A 16,333-nucleotide genomic window follows, 5' to 3' on the forward strand; every position below is an offset into this window, starting at 1 on the left:
CTGACACAGCCACTTGATAGCAAACCAGATGGCACCCTGGCCGATTTAACCCCCCCCAAGCCAGGACACGAAGGCTAATTGTTATATCCCTGCCAGACCCGAAATGAGCTAACTCAGCCCACAATAACTTGACGAGTTTAAAAAGTAGGCCTCAGCTTCCACCATTATAGAAACTGTATCTTTTAATTTGTCAAAGCTCTTTTTAAAAATGAACTATTGCTCCCATTCCTCATCTGGAGAGAAACAACAGAAATTGAAAATATGAACTAAACAATAAACAATAAACGTGACATTTTACAGACATTCACTTAAAAAAAAGTGCAGTCTTGTTGTGCAGCCCTATGTGACAGTAAACAACATAAACAGCAAACAACTAAATACTTGTTTTTCTACAGTCAGTTGAATGCCCGAAATGCCAGAAGAGCTCCCCGTCCTTCTTCCAATGGTGCCTTGGGCTGTTTACATCCATCCTGAATACGAAGATGGATCCTTGGCTTAACATCTCATCTGAAGGATGGCACTTCTGCACTACACTTATGTCAGCCTAAATTATATGGTGAAGACCCGACTCAGGCAGCTAGCATTTGTGTGTGTGGGAAATCTAAGCAAGCTATCAGAGATCCAATCTCATTTTCTGAGACAGCTCACAGTAAAGTGAAGTGTAAAAATAAAATGTGAATACTATGTTAATCTTGCTGCCTGAGCTGGGGGTTGACTGGGGTGGTGGGGGCTGCATGATCAGTGAAGCAACTATAAAAGAGAGGAACTGGAGCATTTTATTTCCTCTAACATAAAGGATATAATAACTAAGGATATGCCGCTCTCCCATCCGGCTCTGCAGTCCTATTTATTAGAAGCGAAAGATAATAAAAGTTTGGTTATTCTCATCAGAGGGAGGTTATTTTTGGAAGTATTAGTTTTTAAGACAAGAGTCAAGTTTGTGAATATGCCGACATTAATTCTTTTATATACAACCATTATAAAGTCTCATTGTATAACATTTCTTTTAACATCCCCAGAGCACACAAAATATTTCCTCTTCCCCTCCAAAAAATGCAGGGTAAAATAACTAAGGCATTCTGCTCTCCAAACCCCTAGTACAGTGTTACTTGGCCTGATTGAATGAAACAAAAAAAGGGGGAATTTTAACATCCACCCCTCTGCTCAAAGTGGAAACAGCGGGGAGGGTTAGGGGTTGAAGACACAAGAATTAAAATGATGTGGGTCAAGTTCATTTTGGGCAGCAAAGGTAGCTGCCTGAATTAGGCAACAGTCTTATTGGGGCTCCCAATGGCATTTTAACCACCGACTGAAAGAGGAGACCCTGTAAGCCAAGTTTTAAACTTGCCTTCAGGGGCCAGAAAGAGCAGCTACAAATAAAACAATTTTTCCAATTAAAAATGGAAAATATGTTGCGTCTGATTTGGGGGCATTTTTAACATCCAAATACAACAACTCACATTCCCTTCCTGTTCCCTTTGCCTCAAACCGCCTCCAACTTTGCTGAGGGCAATCAACATTCCAAAAGTGCTCACACATAACACTGTGATCCTATTACAATAAACGAAAATCTCAAAACCACGTTGTCTATACCAGCACAACTGAAGACCAGTGAGCCCAATAGAGTGTTGGGGAAACGTTGAAACACGATAATGCGGGACACAACTATGTGGCATTTGGAAAAGTATGGACTAACCAAGGAGGTCAGAATGGATTTGTTCAAGGCAAAACATGTTTGACTGACCTGACTGCATTCTATGATTAAGTAACAGGGTTGATGTGGGCAGTGTGGCTGTAGCTATGTATGTGGACTTTCAAAAGGCCTTTGACAAAGTACCACAAGGTATACTTGTTTGCAAAATTAAAGCATAGGGGATTAAAGGGACAGTGGCAGCATGGACACAAAACTGGCCAAAGAACAGAAAACAGAGTAGTGATGAGCAATTGTTCATTAGACTGAAGGGAGCTATACACTGGTGTTCCCCAGGGAGTCAGCCCATTTTGATAATACATTAATGATCTGCAATCAGAGGTACAGGGCATAACTTCAACGTTTGCAGATAACACAAAACTTGGAAATGTGGAATATTATAGGAAGTAAATTGAGAAGGATAAAATTCAGGAGAATGTAGACAGACAGGTGAAATGGGCAGACAGATGACAGATGGCAAATGAAAGCGCGAAGTGATACATTTTGGTAAGAAGAATGAAGAGAGGCACTGAACTAAATGATACAATTTTGAAGGGGGTGCAAGAACAGAGACGCCCAGGGGCGCACAAGTCTTTGAAGGCGGCAGGACAGGTTGTGAAGGTGGTTATAAAAGCATATGGGGTCCTTGGCTTTATTAATAGAGGTACAGAGCACAAAAGCAAGAACTTTCTGTAAACCTTTATACGACACTGGTTAGGTCTCAGCCGGAGTGGCATTCAATTCTGACCACCACACTTCAGGGAGGATGCCAACACCTGGGAGAGATTTACTAGGATTGTACCAGGGATGAAAGGCTTAAATTACGAGGAGAAACTGGAGATCTGGGGTTGTTCTCTTTAGAGCCGAGAAGATTAGAGGAAATTTGATAGAAGCGTTCAAAATCGTGAAGGTTTCTGATAGAATAAATAAGGAGAAATTGGTTCCAGTGGTGAAAGGACACCGATTTAAAACAGAAGAACCAGAGGCAAGATGAGGAAACTTTTTTGCACAGCGAGTTGTTCCAATTTGGCACTCACTGCCCAAAAGGATGGTGGAAGCAGATTCAATAGTAAATTTCAAAACAGAATCTGATCAAGACTAAGAAAATTCCAGAACGATAGGGAAAAAGCAAGGGAGTGGTACTAATTGAATAACACTACCATCATATCATTGTATGTGTCTAACTTTCACCAGTAATACTGCATATTAATGGAAACTCTTATCAAAACGTGCAGTTGTTTATGTGCTGCACTCATTTCCACAAGAAGCCATTTAAAATGGATCTGCAGACTGTATCTTCAAAACAAATTATTATCCGCCGTTGGCATGACACATTCATTCTTCCAAATTCCCCCCCCCTCCCCCGATTTGTCTGGAATTGATTCAAAGTTCTGTCCCGGATGCAACAGGGCAGTACCTGGCTGTAATGGTTGCACCCAGTCCTTTGCCAAATACTACATTATCATGAAAAACTTACATATATTTAAAGTGTGTCATGAACCAAATTATATCCCATGACGTCTGCATTACTGTTGGCAGCTTGCAGCAGAAGTATAAAAGCACCTTTTTTATTCTGAGAACACACTGAATCACAAAATGTTCTAAAGGTTCACATATGTTTGTTATTTGCACTTCTGTACCATTATCTTCAGAAGCCTAGAAGCAAAACTAAAGACTATCGTAATGCAAAAAGAAAGCAAATAGCCAAAGATTCAATGGGTAATACAGTCCTGTGACTGCCATTTAAGAGAGTCCAGGGAATAGTTAACGCTATTCCTTTCATTAACAATGGCTGACAGCTTCTTATTTTTTCCTCATCTATTTTTGTATGAATTTTTTTTTCAAACTGTCACCATCAGGGCAAATGTTCTTCGAAACATTATGGCAGCTAACAGCATAGGACAACTAAATTAACATGGACACGACTAAAATGATACCCATCCTTGAACCGTCAACTACTTTGGGTCAACAGTATTTGCGGATGTTAAACAAGTAGTCCAGAATGAAGCTCTATAACCCACTACGTAAAACATGAGTTACCATGGTAACATTTGGCATTCCACGCTTGTTTGTTCCGTCAGTTATATCCCTCTTCCCAAAGTTATCGAATTCCCTCATTAGAAGCCTCTTGTTGCAGAAAACAAGAAAGATTGACTATTCATCAGTGTGTTAGTTCTCATGTTTTGCCATTCTGACCTTTTAGCCAATCTTTTCTTTTACATTGTTTCCCACTTCAAAATGGACAGCAAGGACAGGAAGGAGGGAAGGGGAAGAAAGGATAAGCTCAGCAAAAATATAAACTTCCAAAAATAAGTAAAAAGACCCAAGTTGAAGATAAAACAACAATGTGGTTCAGAAGAGAGGAAGGGATAAAGATGGCAATCAGGTCAATAAAATAAAGTGTGCGTGGTTCATTATTCTGATCATTCTGGGACAAGAAAACAAGGACAGGCACTTGACTGGGTTTACCTCTTTATATCATTAAAATTTTTGTTTCTTTAAAACTGTAGAAGCGTTATTACAGTATTTCTCCAACCAATCATATACCAGCACTATAGCAATAGGGTTACTTTAGGAAAGTCTGTGGCCAACAAATACCATGGGTCTTCCAATTTTCTCCTTATAAACCTCATCAGGCTGATTTGACAGCTGGTGGCCCCAAACTTCACAGTCTATGCAGAACCATACTACAAGGTTAGGGCCTGCAGCAATATTCCCTCGAAGGTGCATGGCTACATAGCCTCACAACAATCGGGAATGTACCGCATGTAAGTGACTGCTCATAACTTTGTGGAAGTTCAGTGACTTTTAAAATATAAGCTGCCCATGACAAAAAGTGGTCCTCAGAGGAGTTTGTACCCACCCCCCTCCAAGTACAAAACTTTAAAGGGAACATTGACTAGGAGGCAGCAAGCTTCCTCATCTGATGATTACAGGCCCTGCACCAACATGAAAGCAATTACAACACTAATACCTTTTCTTAATAAAATGTATTTTTAAGGGCATACTGAAGTCTGGAGTAAGTATCAATATTAAAATATAATAATGGATGTAACTATCCAATTATGACAGTGTTGGCATCATGTGGCTGGGAATCAGAGGTGTTATGTTGGGCCAGGCAGTGAAGGATGGATCTTTACACATAAACATTTATTTGGATACAAATTAGAAATATGCATATCCTCAGCCAACAACGACTGTTTTAGCCTGTTCCTTTTTATAGTATCCCAGTTAATGTCCATCACCCACATCGACAAGTTGGAGGTGGGTTTAACCAAATTTTACCAATGTTACAAAGCCCCTCCCAGTGCACCACCGCCCCCCCCCCCCCCACCCCCGCCCCATCACAACAGAGAAAATGTGTAAGGCACAAGAGGATGGGGGCAACAAAAAAATTCAAGATAAGCATAAAGGTAGCCACAGGACACAATTTGTTTTGTTCGGTGTAAAGCCAAAGGAGAACAATCACTTGTATATGTTTCAGTGTCATAGTGCAGGAAGCTAAAAGGTTGAAAAGCCAGTTGGCTATAGGAGAAAGTGTTTCCCTAAAATTGCACTCCAAGGGTTAATATAAAGAATGAACAAATTTGCACTAATACAGTTGTTCACATTCTCAGGACATCCCAAAGCACTTTGCAATGAATGATTTAGTTTTGAAGCATAAACACCATTATGAAGGTAAGTGTAGCAGCCAATTTATACATAGCAAGATCCCACAATGAGTTAAATGGCCAATTAATCTATTTTGATACTAGAGACTGAGGGTAAATGTTGTCCTAGTCAGTAAAAAATTCCCTACTCTTCTTCAAATGGTGCCATGAAATCTCTAACATCCACCTTAAGAGACAAGCAAGGCCTTAATTTAATATCTCACCCAAAGATGTGTAACATTCCCTCACTACTGCGCTGAAGTGCCAGTTTAAATTATGTACTCAAGCCCTGTATTTGGGTTTGAAACCCAGACCTGACTCACATGCAAGTGTTGGTGCCTCAAATTATTATTTGAAAATATTTCATTCGAAACACTCATCCTAAAGTTGACCTGCACTCTTGCTGGTCTCCTCGTTAGAGCTGGTATGTTAAAAGATTCCTTGAGGTTTTCAACAAAGCATCACTGGATTGTCAGTTGCTGAGAGTTAGTATATCCTTAAAAGATTACGTTACAACCAAAGAACAGAAGCAACATTCTGCAAGAGAAAGAAAAGCACTTGCATTTATGAAGTATCTTTCAGATATCCTAATGTGATTCACAATCAATGAAATATTTCTGAAGTGCAGTTGCTGCTGTAATATAGTGAAACACAGCAATCAGTTAGTGCACAGCATGATCCCATTAACAGCAATAATTGGCCTAATAATTGGTTTCTTTGTGCTGTTGGTTGAGTGATACAAATTAAACATGACACCAGAAGAAATCCCCTGCCCTTTGTCCTTTAATGCATATAATGAAGCACTCTCTTAAGTACTGCACTGAAGTGTCATCCCAGATTGAGAGTTTACTGAGTGGGGCTTGAGCTCATAACTTTCTGACTCAAAGTATGAGTGTTATCACTTTGGAAATCAGTGCAAAAAGGTGGCAACAGCAATAACGATCCAGAATTTCCTGAAAATTTTCAGTCATTATCACACTGCTGATTGTTAGAGTTAGCTTTCTGTGCACATTGATTGCCACATTTCCTACATTGCAACAGCGACTGCACTTTAAAAAAAATGTAGTTCATTAGCTGCAAAGCACTTTGTGACATCCTGTGGGCCATGAAAAGCACTTTTTAAAAAGACTTCATTTTTTTTCTTTTATATTTGTTTTATGCCAACATATTGGCAAACATGTATTTCATCAATTGTATCCCAAAGTGGGATAAACATTCACCACAACACTCCATTGCGCATTTACCTCCATGCAAAAGACCATAGCGCGAGACTCCTACATTTATTTCATTAATGCACTGGCGTAGATATACTCCCAAAATTCCAGGCACAGCACTGTCCAGTCACTTGATATTAATAAAAATGAGATCTGCGGTATTTGAACTGTATTATACTAAACCACAGGGCTGGCAGTCCCAGTGCACCAGATTTTTCATACTGTGTCCGCATTGTCCCATCCCATGAACGTTCAGTTGGATTCAGCAACTGGAAAGAACTTCCAATGGGTATACCTCTGTTAGGCATAATAATAGGAAAGAAAGGAGCAGAAACAAGAGGCTGAGAGTGAGCCATGATGGCAAATGTTAGCAGTCCACTCACTATTGCTTGTGTTGCATTTTAGTTCGATTTGATCTGGGTTTTTATGATCCTGTGCAGGCAAATAGGGTCTGCAAGAAATTTCACAGAAGCCCAGTAACAAAAATGGCGTAGAAACCAAAAAAAATTTCAAAACAATTTCTGCATTAAGAGCAATTCAGGAAATTTCAGGCCAATTATCCAAGTACTCAAGGTTGGGAGAACAAAAGGTACCTTTAAGGCATTGAAAAATTAAGGACTATTGTAAGAAAGAAGCATTGTGATAGAGCTTTCAGCTCACTATAGTTTTTTGAGCTGTACTGAAAGCCCACCGTTTTGTGATCTAATCTGTTGAAACAATAAAAAAGTGCATGATCACTTGTGCTAAGTAATTTATGCTTATAAATACCTAAAAATCTTCTTATTTCATAAATCAAAGTGGCCCCTGTAACCAAGGAGAATTATGACTTCAATTGTCAGGGGCGGGGTGGGGGGTGGGGGGGGGGGGGCGGTGCAGGAGAATAAGTAACTTGTAAAATGTAACTAATTAAAGATAGCATTTAAATGCTGCCTTATCACATCTCACAGCATTTCACACACAGTAAATTTCTTTCTTACAATAGTCTTTAATTTTTCAATGCCCTAAAGGTACCTTTTGTTCTCCCAACCTTGAGTACTTGGATAATTGGCCTGAAATTTCCTGAATTGCTCTTAACGCAGAAATTGTTTTGAAATTTTTATGCAACGATCTCATGTAAACAACCATGTCAAGATATTTGTCACAGAAGTTTCCATCAATGGTGACAAGATAAATTATCAATGAATTTATTTTTGAGGATAGAATTTTGGCTAAGAATCACTGCTGCTGAATCTACAGCATCTTACAGCCAGTGTCATATGTCTTGACACCACTTTTGCCCATCGTCAAAGCTATCCAGCATTGAAGTCACCATCGGTCCTGACTCCACCACGTGCATTAAAGATGATCAGGCATGAGGAGCAATCCTGTCCAATCTTGCTCCAGATGGGATGGAGTTCCCCACTGTCTTGTGGTCCCAAAACCTCCCGTAGGAACCTCCCATCTCACAACTTGACTGGTCTCTCTGAAATTCTCTCTTGGCTGTTGTACTTCGCATGGTTGAATCTCCTGTACGAGTTACTTCTGCATACTCTCCGCTTCCTCACGATTGCCTTCCATTCTGACACATCCTGATGTTCCATCTTGCTGTCCGGCTGAGGCAGGGACCCCAGTGGAAGGCTGACTATGCAGGAATCCTTTCCACACTATTGGAGACCTGGGAAGAGTACCGGCATAGAGAAGGCATGCAACAAATCTTTTAAAAGTACTTTTATGGATTCCCAGGATACTTGCCTTTTTTAATGGTCCAGAAGTATAATGTTTCACAAGAATGCTGAGAGCAAGACATTACAGTCCCTATTTAGCTATGCAGAGGGGCTGCTCTGGCTACACTTCATTCGTATGCACCACATCTTTGGCCACCCAATGCAGAGGGGGTGGGTAATTAAGAGGGCTTCTCCTCCTATCTCTTTGGACTCTGTACAGTCCAGGATGGACGGGCCATTTGTGAAGGAGGCGTTAATGGAAAGTGTTGCTCTGCCTGGCTGGCTCTATACCGTGATATTACCCTTGCCCAGGTGGCCTTAAACAGAGTTCATGTTGCATGAGATTTGAAACCTTCCTCAGCCCATTGGTCACTGCAGACTATAGAATATGGCGTCTTATAGACACTAATAATAACATGCCGATATAGTTGGAACATTTCCTTTTGGTTTATTTTAGACATCTTTAACTTAATTGTTTATTTTATTAGCAATCAGGCGACACTGGGGCAACTCATTGTCAGTCCATTGGTGCATTAAATAGGCCTAAGGAAAATGATACTCAACAATATTTAATACTTGAAATACATATTGCAGAACATTTGGTTGAATTCATTCCTCTAGTAACCTCTAAAAATAGAAGGTTGAAGTGTGACCTAATGGGGGTCTTTAAAATTATGAAGAGATTTGATAAGGTAGATGGAAAGAGGAAAATGGAAAAGAAAGGCATGTTGGAAGTGTCACATGAAGTGGAAGGAGGCTTGTTTGGGCCATAAACACTAGAATAAGCTAGTTAGGCCAAATGGCCTGTTTCTGCACTGTAACTTCTATTTAATACACCACTTCCTTCTAGTACACCCTAATCACTTCCTGTTTATAGTAAAAATAGGGTGTCAAAGTGAATTACAGTCAAGACTTCCACAAACACATTTTAAAATTTCTCACACAAAGCTTGTGACTTGAAACCACAACTAGACACATCAATTATGCTCCCATTTTCCAAAACGGCATACTTATTATGTAACCCCTGTTTAAAAACAGGCACAGACTCTCAACTGGTACAGGCATAGTCTATCACCTCCAAGAGTGCATGTCAACAAAACTCAAACTGCATTTTGTCACAAGTTCGCTCAGATATGATCTACAGCTACTTGGACGGGGCAGAGCACTGCTGTGAAACAGAAGGGCCTCCTCATCCTTAACCAAGCAATAATGAAAATTTAGCTTCCTTCGCCCACATGGCCACTGAAAGCAACTTTTAGGGACCTTTGGAACCTGTGACATCATAAAGCCCAAAGTTTATTTTTTTAAAAATCTAGTTGCACCAATTGGATGTTACAATCCAGTTCTATGCTTCTGCATTCAACATTTACATTTGTCAAGCCCAGGAAACCCTTCTCTAACAGCACAAACAGAAAGCTAGGCGAAACATGGTGGTTTGGCAAACAATTCCAATCATGGACCATCCCTTCCCCCGCCTGACTCGCAGTTAAACTGCAAAATCCCACCATTTACTAACACAATACAACTCCAATAAAAAGTGAAAACAGTGCACATTTTAAAAGTAGCTGGCTTCACTCAACATAACTTTTTTTTGATACGCTTCTCAAAATCGTTTGCACAATTGAATGCGGAATCGAGGGAAATCTATATAGGTTATGCTGTTTATGAATGAACACAAGTCTGACACACACACATATAGATTTCTGACGCGATTTTTGCCACAAGTGCTGAAGATAGGAAAGGCATCTTTTTGTTTTAGTAAAACACACGTGCTGCCTTAAGCCACAGAACGTTTCTGTGAATCTCTCGTTACTGATATTTTAAAAAAAATTAACCACTCCACACAAAAAAGGAGAAAATGATATTGGGGTGAAACCAAAACGAGGAGGTTCAAGCTCTTACCCATTTTGAAAGAGGGATGGGTGGTGTATTAAATAAAATCTGGTGATTTCTTGGCCAGACTAACCTCCCACCCTCCTTGCCCAGAGAAGGAAGGAAGGAGTGAGCGGCGGTGTAGCACGGACGGGGGACACAAAGCCTTCACTGCAGAGCTGCTAGAGGGCGATGTATGCAACCCAGCTTCCCCCAGGGTTGGGAGAAGAGGGGGTCACAGATTCTGTGCAACAACCCGTGTGCTGCACATTTACAGGCCCTTCATCAATTTAACTCCTCGCCACACCGGACATGGAAGCGATTGTATTGTGCGTGTGTTGTAGCAGCATCCATAAAGTCGTCACTAAATCAGCAATGAAATTTGGGCACCTCAGTCCGCAATAAAATTACAACAACAAACAAAAACTACAGTCATCTGTTTCTGGAAGAACATTTTTTTAAAAATGAGGCCGACAACACCCACTTTCCTGACTCCTCTCCCCCCCGCTCCCTTTCCCGCTTATCCCCAGGGCCCGAGGCTGAAACATGTTGAGCCATTGGCTCGGGCTGGGCTATATGAAAGAGCCAAAGGCTTCGATGCCTGTAGAGACAACAGTGGATTCAACAAGAGGGGGCTCCGGCCTCTCTCAACATCCACTAACTCCAACCCAACCAACATCCCCCACCCCCACCCCCCAAAAAAAAGAAAATACAACACCCAGCCTGGCAGTGCGGACAGGTGAGCATAACCGCAAAAAAAACTGAAAAGGAGGGCTCTCTAAACCGAAGAAAATCCTCTCTCCTCCCCCCACCCCCCAAGAAATCGGTCGGAGCTGAACATAAATACATTTTTTTAAAACAGCTTCGGCGCGGGGGGGTGGGGGTAAATGTTGAAGCAGCAGCCGCGACGAAACCATTAATTTGCATTTTGTATTCAGCTGGCTTTCCCTCCCCTCCCCCTCCCCTCTTTCCCACATTGTGAAATGAGAAAATAAATATACTGCAAGATTCAACCGTGTGTCCACTTCTGGCTACAATCTTTCCTCGAAGGGGTTGAATGGAGGGCTGAACATCCTTGTTATGAGGGTTACTTTGTAACAGGAAACAGCAGAAGCTACAGTGAAGCTTATGGGTTTCCATTCTTGCATTTCTATATATATATATATATTTGATTTACCTGTTTGCCTCTGTAGAACAAGCGTTGGCATTCCGGGTCCACATTGAAGCTCTCTTGGATTTTTAATCGCAAACATTCAATTTTGGTCAGTCTGGATAAATCGTCTATGCAGCGCGTTTGCTTGCCGTCGATAGTCCGCACTTGAATCCACATTTTTCCTCTCTCTCTCCCTCTTAACCAAAAGCAAAACAATAAAATGAAATTAATACCATCAGTGCGGGTAACCGGTTGCAGGCGAGAAAGGAGGAATAAAAAAAAAGTAAAACGCCAAGAGGGATTTTTTTCGGGGGGGAAATAAAATGATTTCCCCCCCGCCCCCCTCTACTAAGTGTAGCAGCTTCTAACCAGTGTGTTGTTTACTGAACTACAGGAGCAGGCACAGACACACATGGGGTCACGGCGCTAAGCAAATCTCGCGAACATATGATAATTAATTCTAGGAGGATATTAAAAAAAATTTTAAATTCAGAATCAGTCAATTCACCTTTGAAACGTCCTTCTTTTAAAACATGTCAGAATAATGATTATTTATTTTCACCACAAGCCTCAGGCATTGATGCCCCGCACTCCTCCAAAAGATAGATTTGGTGGTTCTTGTTGTTTTCTGTCTTCTCGTTTCGGGTTACCGGTCTTTTTTCCTTTTGGCGGGCTGCGGAAAAACTCAAAACTCCGCCTTATTTCCAGTCATTTTTTTTAAAAGTTGGTTTTGTGTGTGTGTGTGTGTGTGTTTGAGTTAAATAGAAATCTCTCAAAAGCCAGCCTTAGTTGAGCATTTTCCGCTGTCTCTCCCCCCCCCCCCCCCCGCAAGGTGGTCCATTATTCGTAGTGAAGTAATAATTGAGACATATTTTTGCATAGGGTATGTTATTATTTGTATAACATTTATATATAACAAATGTCAAGGAATTGATCCAGATGAATCCATTCAGATCTATCGGCCAAAAGTAATCTATAGATGACTGAACTGCAGCGTTCCGAAGAAGTCATGTTCGACTCTCACCAAATTCTCTTCCTACTCGAGATGTATGTTTGAACTGCTTGGAAAGTACATCTTGAAATTTTCTATATACTACAACTTATGATACCTTATACATAACCCCAAAGTGCCTTACCGGGAAATGCTCAAAGTGAAGCAGGAATTCAGAGGGCTGAGCACTGTAAAAGTTGAGTAGATGCAAAGAGGTTTAGGAAGAGAATTCTACAGTTGAGGGTATGTCCTGGTCAAAGCAATTCCTTGCCCCCACCTCACCTCACTAACTGCAATGATTCAGCTCTCTGAAGGCTTGGTTCTAATTGTACCTTACCTTCTCAGCATTCATTGTTCCCTTGCTTGGGCCTTTGCTGCAGATTTAATTTGCATATTTACTTTTGCTCATGCATCTTTTCCCCCATCCTGAACTTCTCAGATCTTCATTTGACCTTGGCCCATTTCCCAGACCTCCTCAGTACCTACAAGCACAACGTCACTTAGGAATTGCCTTTCAGATTTCCTCCCCACCCCAGAATTTATGATCCTTAAAGACATCCCAGAGGCAAGGCTGCTCCTAAAGGCTTCTTCCTTGATTGGCTCTGAAGACAGTTATAGTGGACACGAAACTTTAACACTGTTTCAGCCTCCACAGATGCTGCCTGACCTGCTGAGTTTTTCCAGCATTATGTTTTTATTTCAGATTTCCAGCATCCGCGATAGTTTGCTTTTATTCTTCCTTGACTGCTGCGTATTGATGCTGTATCATCAGTTGTATTGATGCTGTATCATCAGTTTGCATTGCTGTGGTCACACTGTCGATGATTTTAGTTTCTCTCACACCTGGATTCAACATGATTTCTTCTAGACATTATTCATGTCCTCAGGCAGTGAGATTGAAAACAAAGGGCCTTAACAAGTGGTATAGCATCATTTTTCAAAGGTATGGTCTTCATAGAGTATATGTATTTTTTTAAACTGCAGCAGTCAGATTTCTACTACTGTATTCTAAATTGAGCTCAGTTTGCATGCAGTAATGTTGAAAGACAATACAGTTATGTTTAGAATTGTAGAAGTGTAGTCTTTCCTATAAGGTATTGTGGCACAATGGTAGTGTCCCTATGTTATGGCACAGCACATGGTAAATGCTGAGTTGTTCAAATCTCAAAGAAACATGATACCCTGACAATCCAATTCCAAGTGAGTTTCCTTAACTTCAGTTTGTTGTAGACAGCAGCTTGAGGCATAGATGCTGAAGGCTTTTCACATTTCTTGGATCCTAAAATGCCTACGCTTACACACAGCTTTCGCTCCTTTATACATACTTTTCCATTTGAATTTAAATTCCCATTGTTTCACTATGTCTTTGGACTTTACTTTTCTGATAATAAAAATCTCTCATAGTACTAAGTTTTGCCAGTAATCTTTGGGAAAAATAAACATACAGGGGAGAATTTTCTCCCCATTGGGGGGATTGGGTGGAAGCTGGCATGCATGCAGCTGATCGCCACCCGCAATCAGCTGAGCGCCGCCGTTTTACATGGGTAGGCCAATTAAGACCCGCCCAGTGTAACATGTGCCCAGAAATTCTGAGAGCTACCTGTGCGGGTGGGGTGGGGGGTGTTGCTAGAGTCGGGGAAGTGTGCTCTTTTGTGCAGAAATCTCCCTGAGGCACAAAGCTGCCTAAGGAGATTAGTTTAAGCACTGAAATTTTTAATAAACAAAAAAAATTTTAAGGCATGTCCCCTGATGTGAAAGTGTCACATGAGCTTGGACATGTCGATGAAAGTTATTAAAAAAATTTATAAAACTTTAAATACCTTCATGAAACCTCATCCTGACTGTGGATGAGGTTCCATGATAAATGCAAAGGCTGGCTGGGCTCTTCGCCTGCCCGCCAACCTTAAGGTTGGATGGGCAACTCAGTTTATTGTTTTAAATGATATTTAAATGGACTTAATAGGCCTTTGACAGTTCAGCGGGCGGGCAGCTGACTCAGGTGCATGTCTGCCGAACTGAAAATCTGAATGACGCGCGGTGACGTTGTTATGTACACCCAAGGTCACTGCATGGGCCCCACCCCGCTCACCGACCCGAAAATTCTGGCCACCGTTTCTGAACTTCACCTGACCAGGTGACACAGTTAACTCCCTCTTCAAAAAAAAATCTAGTCTGCTTTATTTCAAAATGCAAATGTTCCCTTGACCCCTATGTTTACCTACTTAACATTTCAAACCTAGCCCATCTTCTTTCACATCAAAGGTTTCAGACCTGCTGCCTTTAATCCAATTAAGTCTCACACACACATACACACACACACACATATAGACACATATGCCACTATTTTACAATAAATTCCAATAACATTGAGAATTATTATATTTTCCTGACATACCCCTCCTTATTGAAAAATGAACCATCATAATTTTAAAAAGCGACTTCATTTTTATTAACCCATCTTATACTTTCTCCTATATTTATCTATATACTTACACTATTTCATTACCAAATACATGCAGTAACAGAACAATATATTTACAAATCCTTTGTATCAACAGAAATCAGTTCAGCTCAGTGTCCGTGTTTTAAATGTCCAATTTTCTCTTTAAGCTTCAACTCTTGATAATGCATCTGCAATCAGATTTTTTTGACCAGCTACATGTATAATCTGTAGATTAAATGGTTGCAGCAATAAACTCCATCTGAATAGCCTTGCACTTCTGTCTTGAAATTTGTCCAGAAACTTTAAAGAATTATGTTCCGTGTAAACAATTATTTATGACAACTTGTTTACAACATAAATCTCAAAACGTTGCAGTGGTAACACCAGACCATTTTCGATCATTGAATATATTCTCTGGTGTACATTCAACTTCTGTGAAAATACCCTCTCGGTTTTTCAATTCCAGTGTTGTCTTCTTGTAACAGTACGGCCCTAATGCCTATATCACTGGTGTCAATGGCTAACTAAATTTCCTTGGCGTAATTGGGTACTGACAAAACTGGTATCATAGTTTTCAACCTACCAAATGCCTTTTAACACTCGTGTGTCCATTGAAACTTCTTGTTCTCTTTTTAACAGTTCAGTCATTGGAGCAACCACACTGCTAAAATTTGGTACAAAATTCCGATAAAACCCACTCATGCCCAGAAATCTCAAAACTTCTCGTTTTATTGTAGGCGTGGGGAAATCCACGATAGTCTTGACTTTCACATCTCTTGGAGCCATCTTACCTTGTCCAATGATATGGCCTAGATATGTAACTTGCTCTTTTGCAAATTCACCTTTAGCCAAGTTCACCACCAAATGAGCTTATTGTAATTGATAAATAATTCTTCCAGAAGTTGTAAATAATCCTCCCACGTCTGATTGAAAACTATCAAGTGGTCAATATAAACAGCAAAATTGCTCAGACCTGCAATTATTTGTCAGCATTTGAAATGTTGCGAGTGTATTTTTCATGCCAAGCAGCATGAATTTAAACTGGTAAAGTCCATCTGGTGTCACAAAAGCTGATATCTCCTTTGCTCTCTCTGATAACGGTACTTGCCAATATCCTTTAACAAGTCAATCTTTGTGATAAATATTGATTGTACCACTTTCTCAATACAATATTTCAATCATGTTAAAGGATAGGAATCCACTTGTGTCACCGCATTCAGCTTTCGATAGTCCACACACAGTCTGTGTTCCATCCAGTTTAAGTATCAGCACACTAGGCAAACCCCAGTTACTGCAACGAGACTCAATGATACAATTTTGAAGCATGAATTCGATTTCTTTCTGTACTTGTGATAACTTTGCCGGATTTAATCTATAAGGATGTTGCCTTTGTGAAGATGAAACTTCTATGGACACATAATGTATAGCTAAATTTGTCCTTCCCAGCGTATTTCCACAAATATCTTTGTGTGACGACAATATATTTTCCAAATCACTTTGACACTTGTCTGGAAGGTAACTCACTATTACATTTAAATTTTCAAGTACCCCCTCATTATCCAATTTAATTAGAGGAAAATCCATTCAGAATCCTGCATTTCTACTTCTTTCTCATTA

The 16,333-nt window shown here is 40.4% G+C and overlaps 1 protein-coding gene across 3 annotated transcripts in view; it reads right to left on the bottom strand.

Annotated features, from left to right (window-relative positions):
- Nucleotides 1-11,670, bottom strand: part of LOC121277035 (E3 ubiquitin-protein ligase UHRF1-like) — a 158,194-nt gene extending 146,524 nt beyond the window's left edge. Inside the window, exon 1 of one of the 3 annotated variants that reach the window (XM_041185948.1) lies at nt 11,307-11,667. In XM_041185948.1, the coding sequence (XP_041041882.1) occupies nt 11,307-11,459 (153 nt within the window). In that variant the 5' untranslated portion in view covers nt 11,460-11,667. Of the gene's footprint in view, nt 1-11,306 lie in introns of all 3 variants that reach the window. The other 2 variants (XM_041185949.1, XM_041185947.1) reach the window with 2 other exon arrangements.
- Nucleotides 11,671-16,333: the final 4,663 nt, after the last annotated feature.

This window comes from Carcharodon carcharias, chromosome 4 (genome assembly GCF_017639515.1).
Source record: "Carcharodon carcharias isolate sCarCar2 chromosome 4, sCarCar2.pri, whole genome shotgun sequence".
Lineage (NCBI taxonomy): Eukaryota > Metazoa > Chordata > Chondrichthyes > Lamniformes > Lamnidae > Carcharodon > Carcharodon carcharias.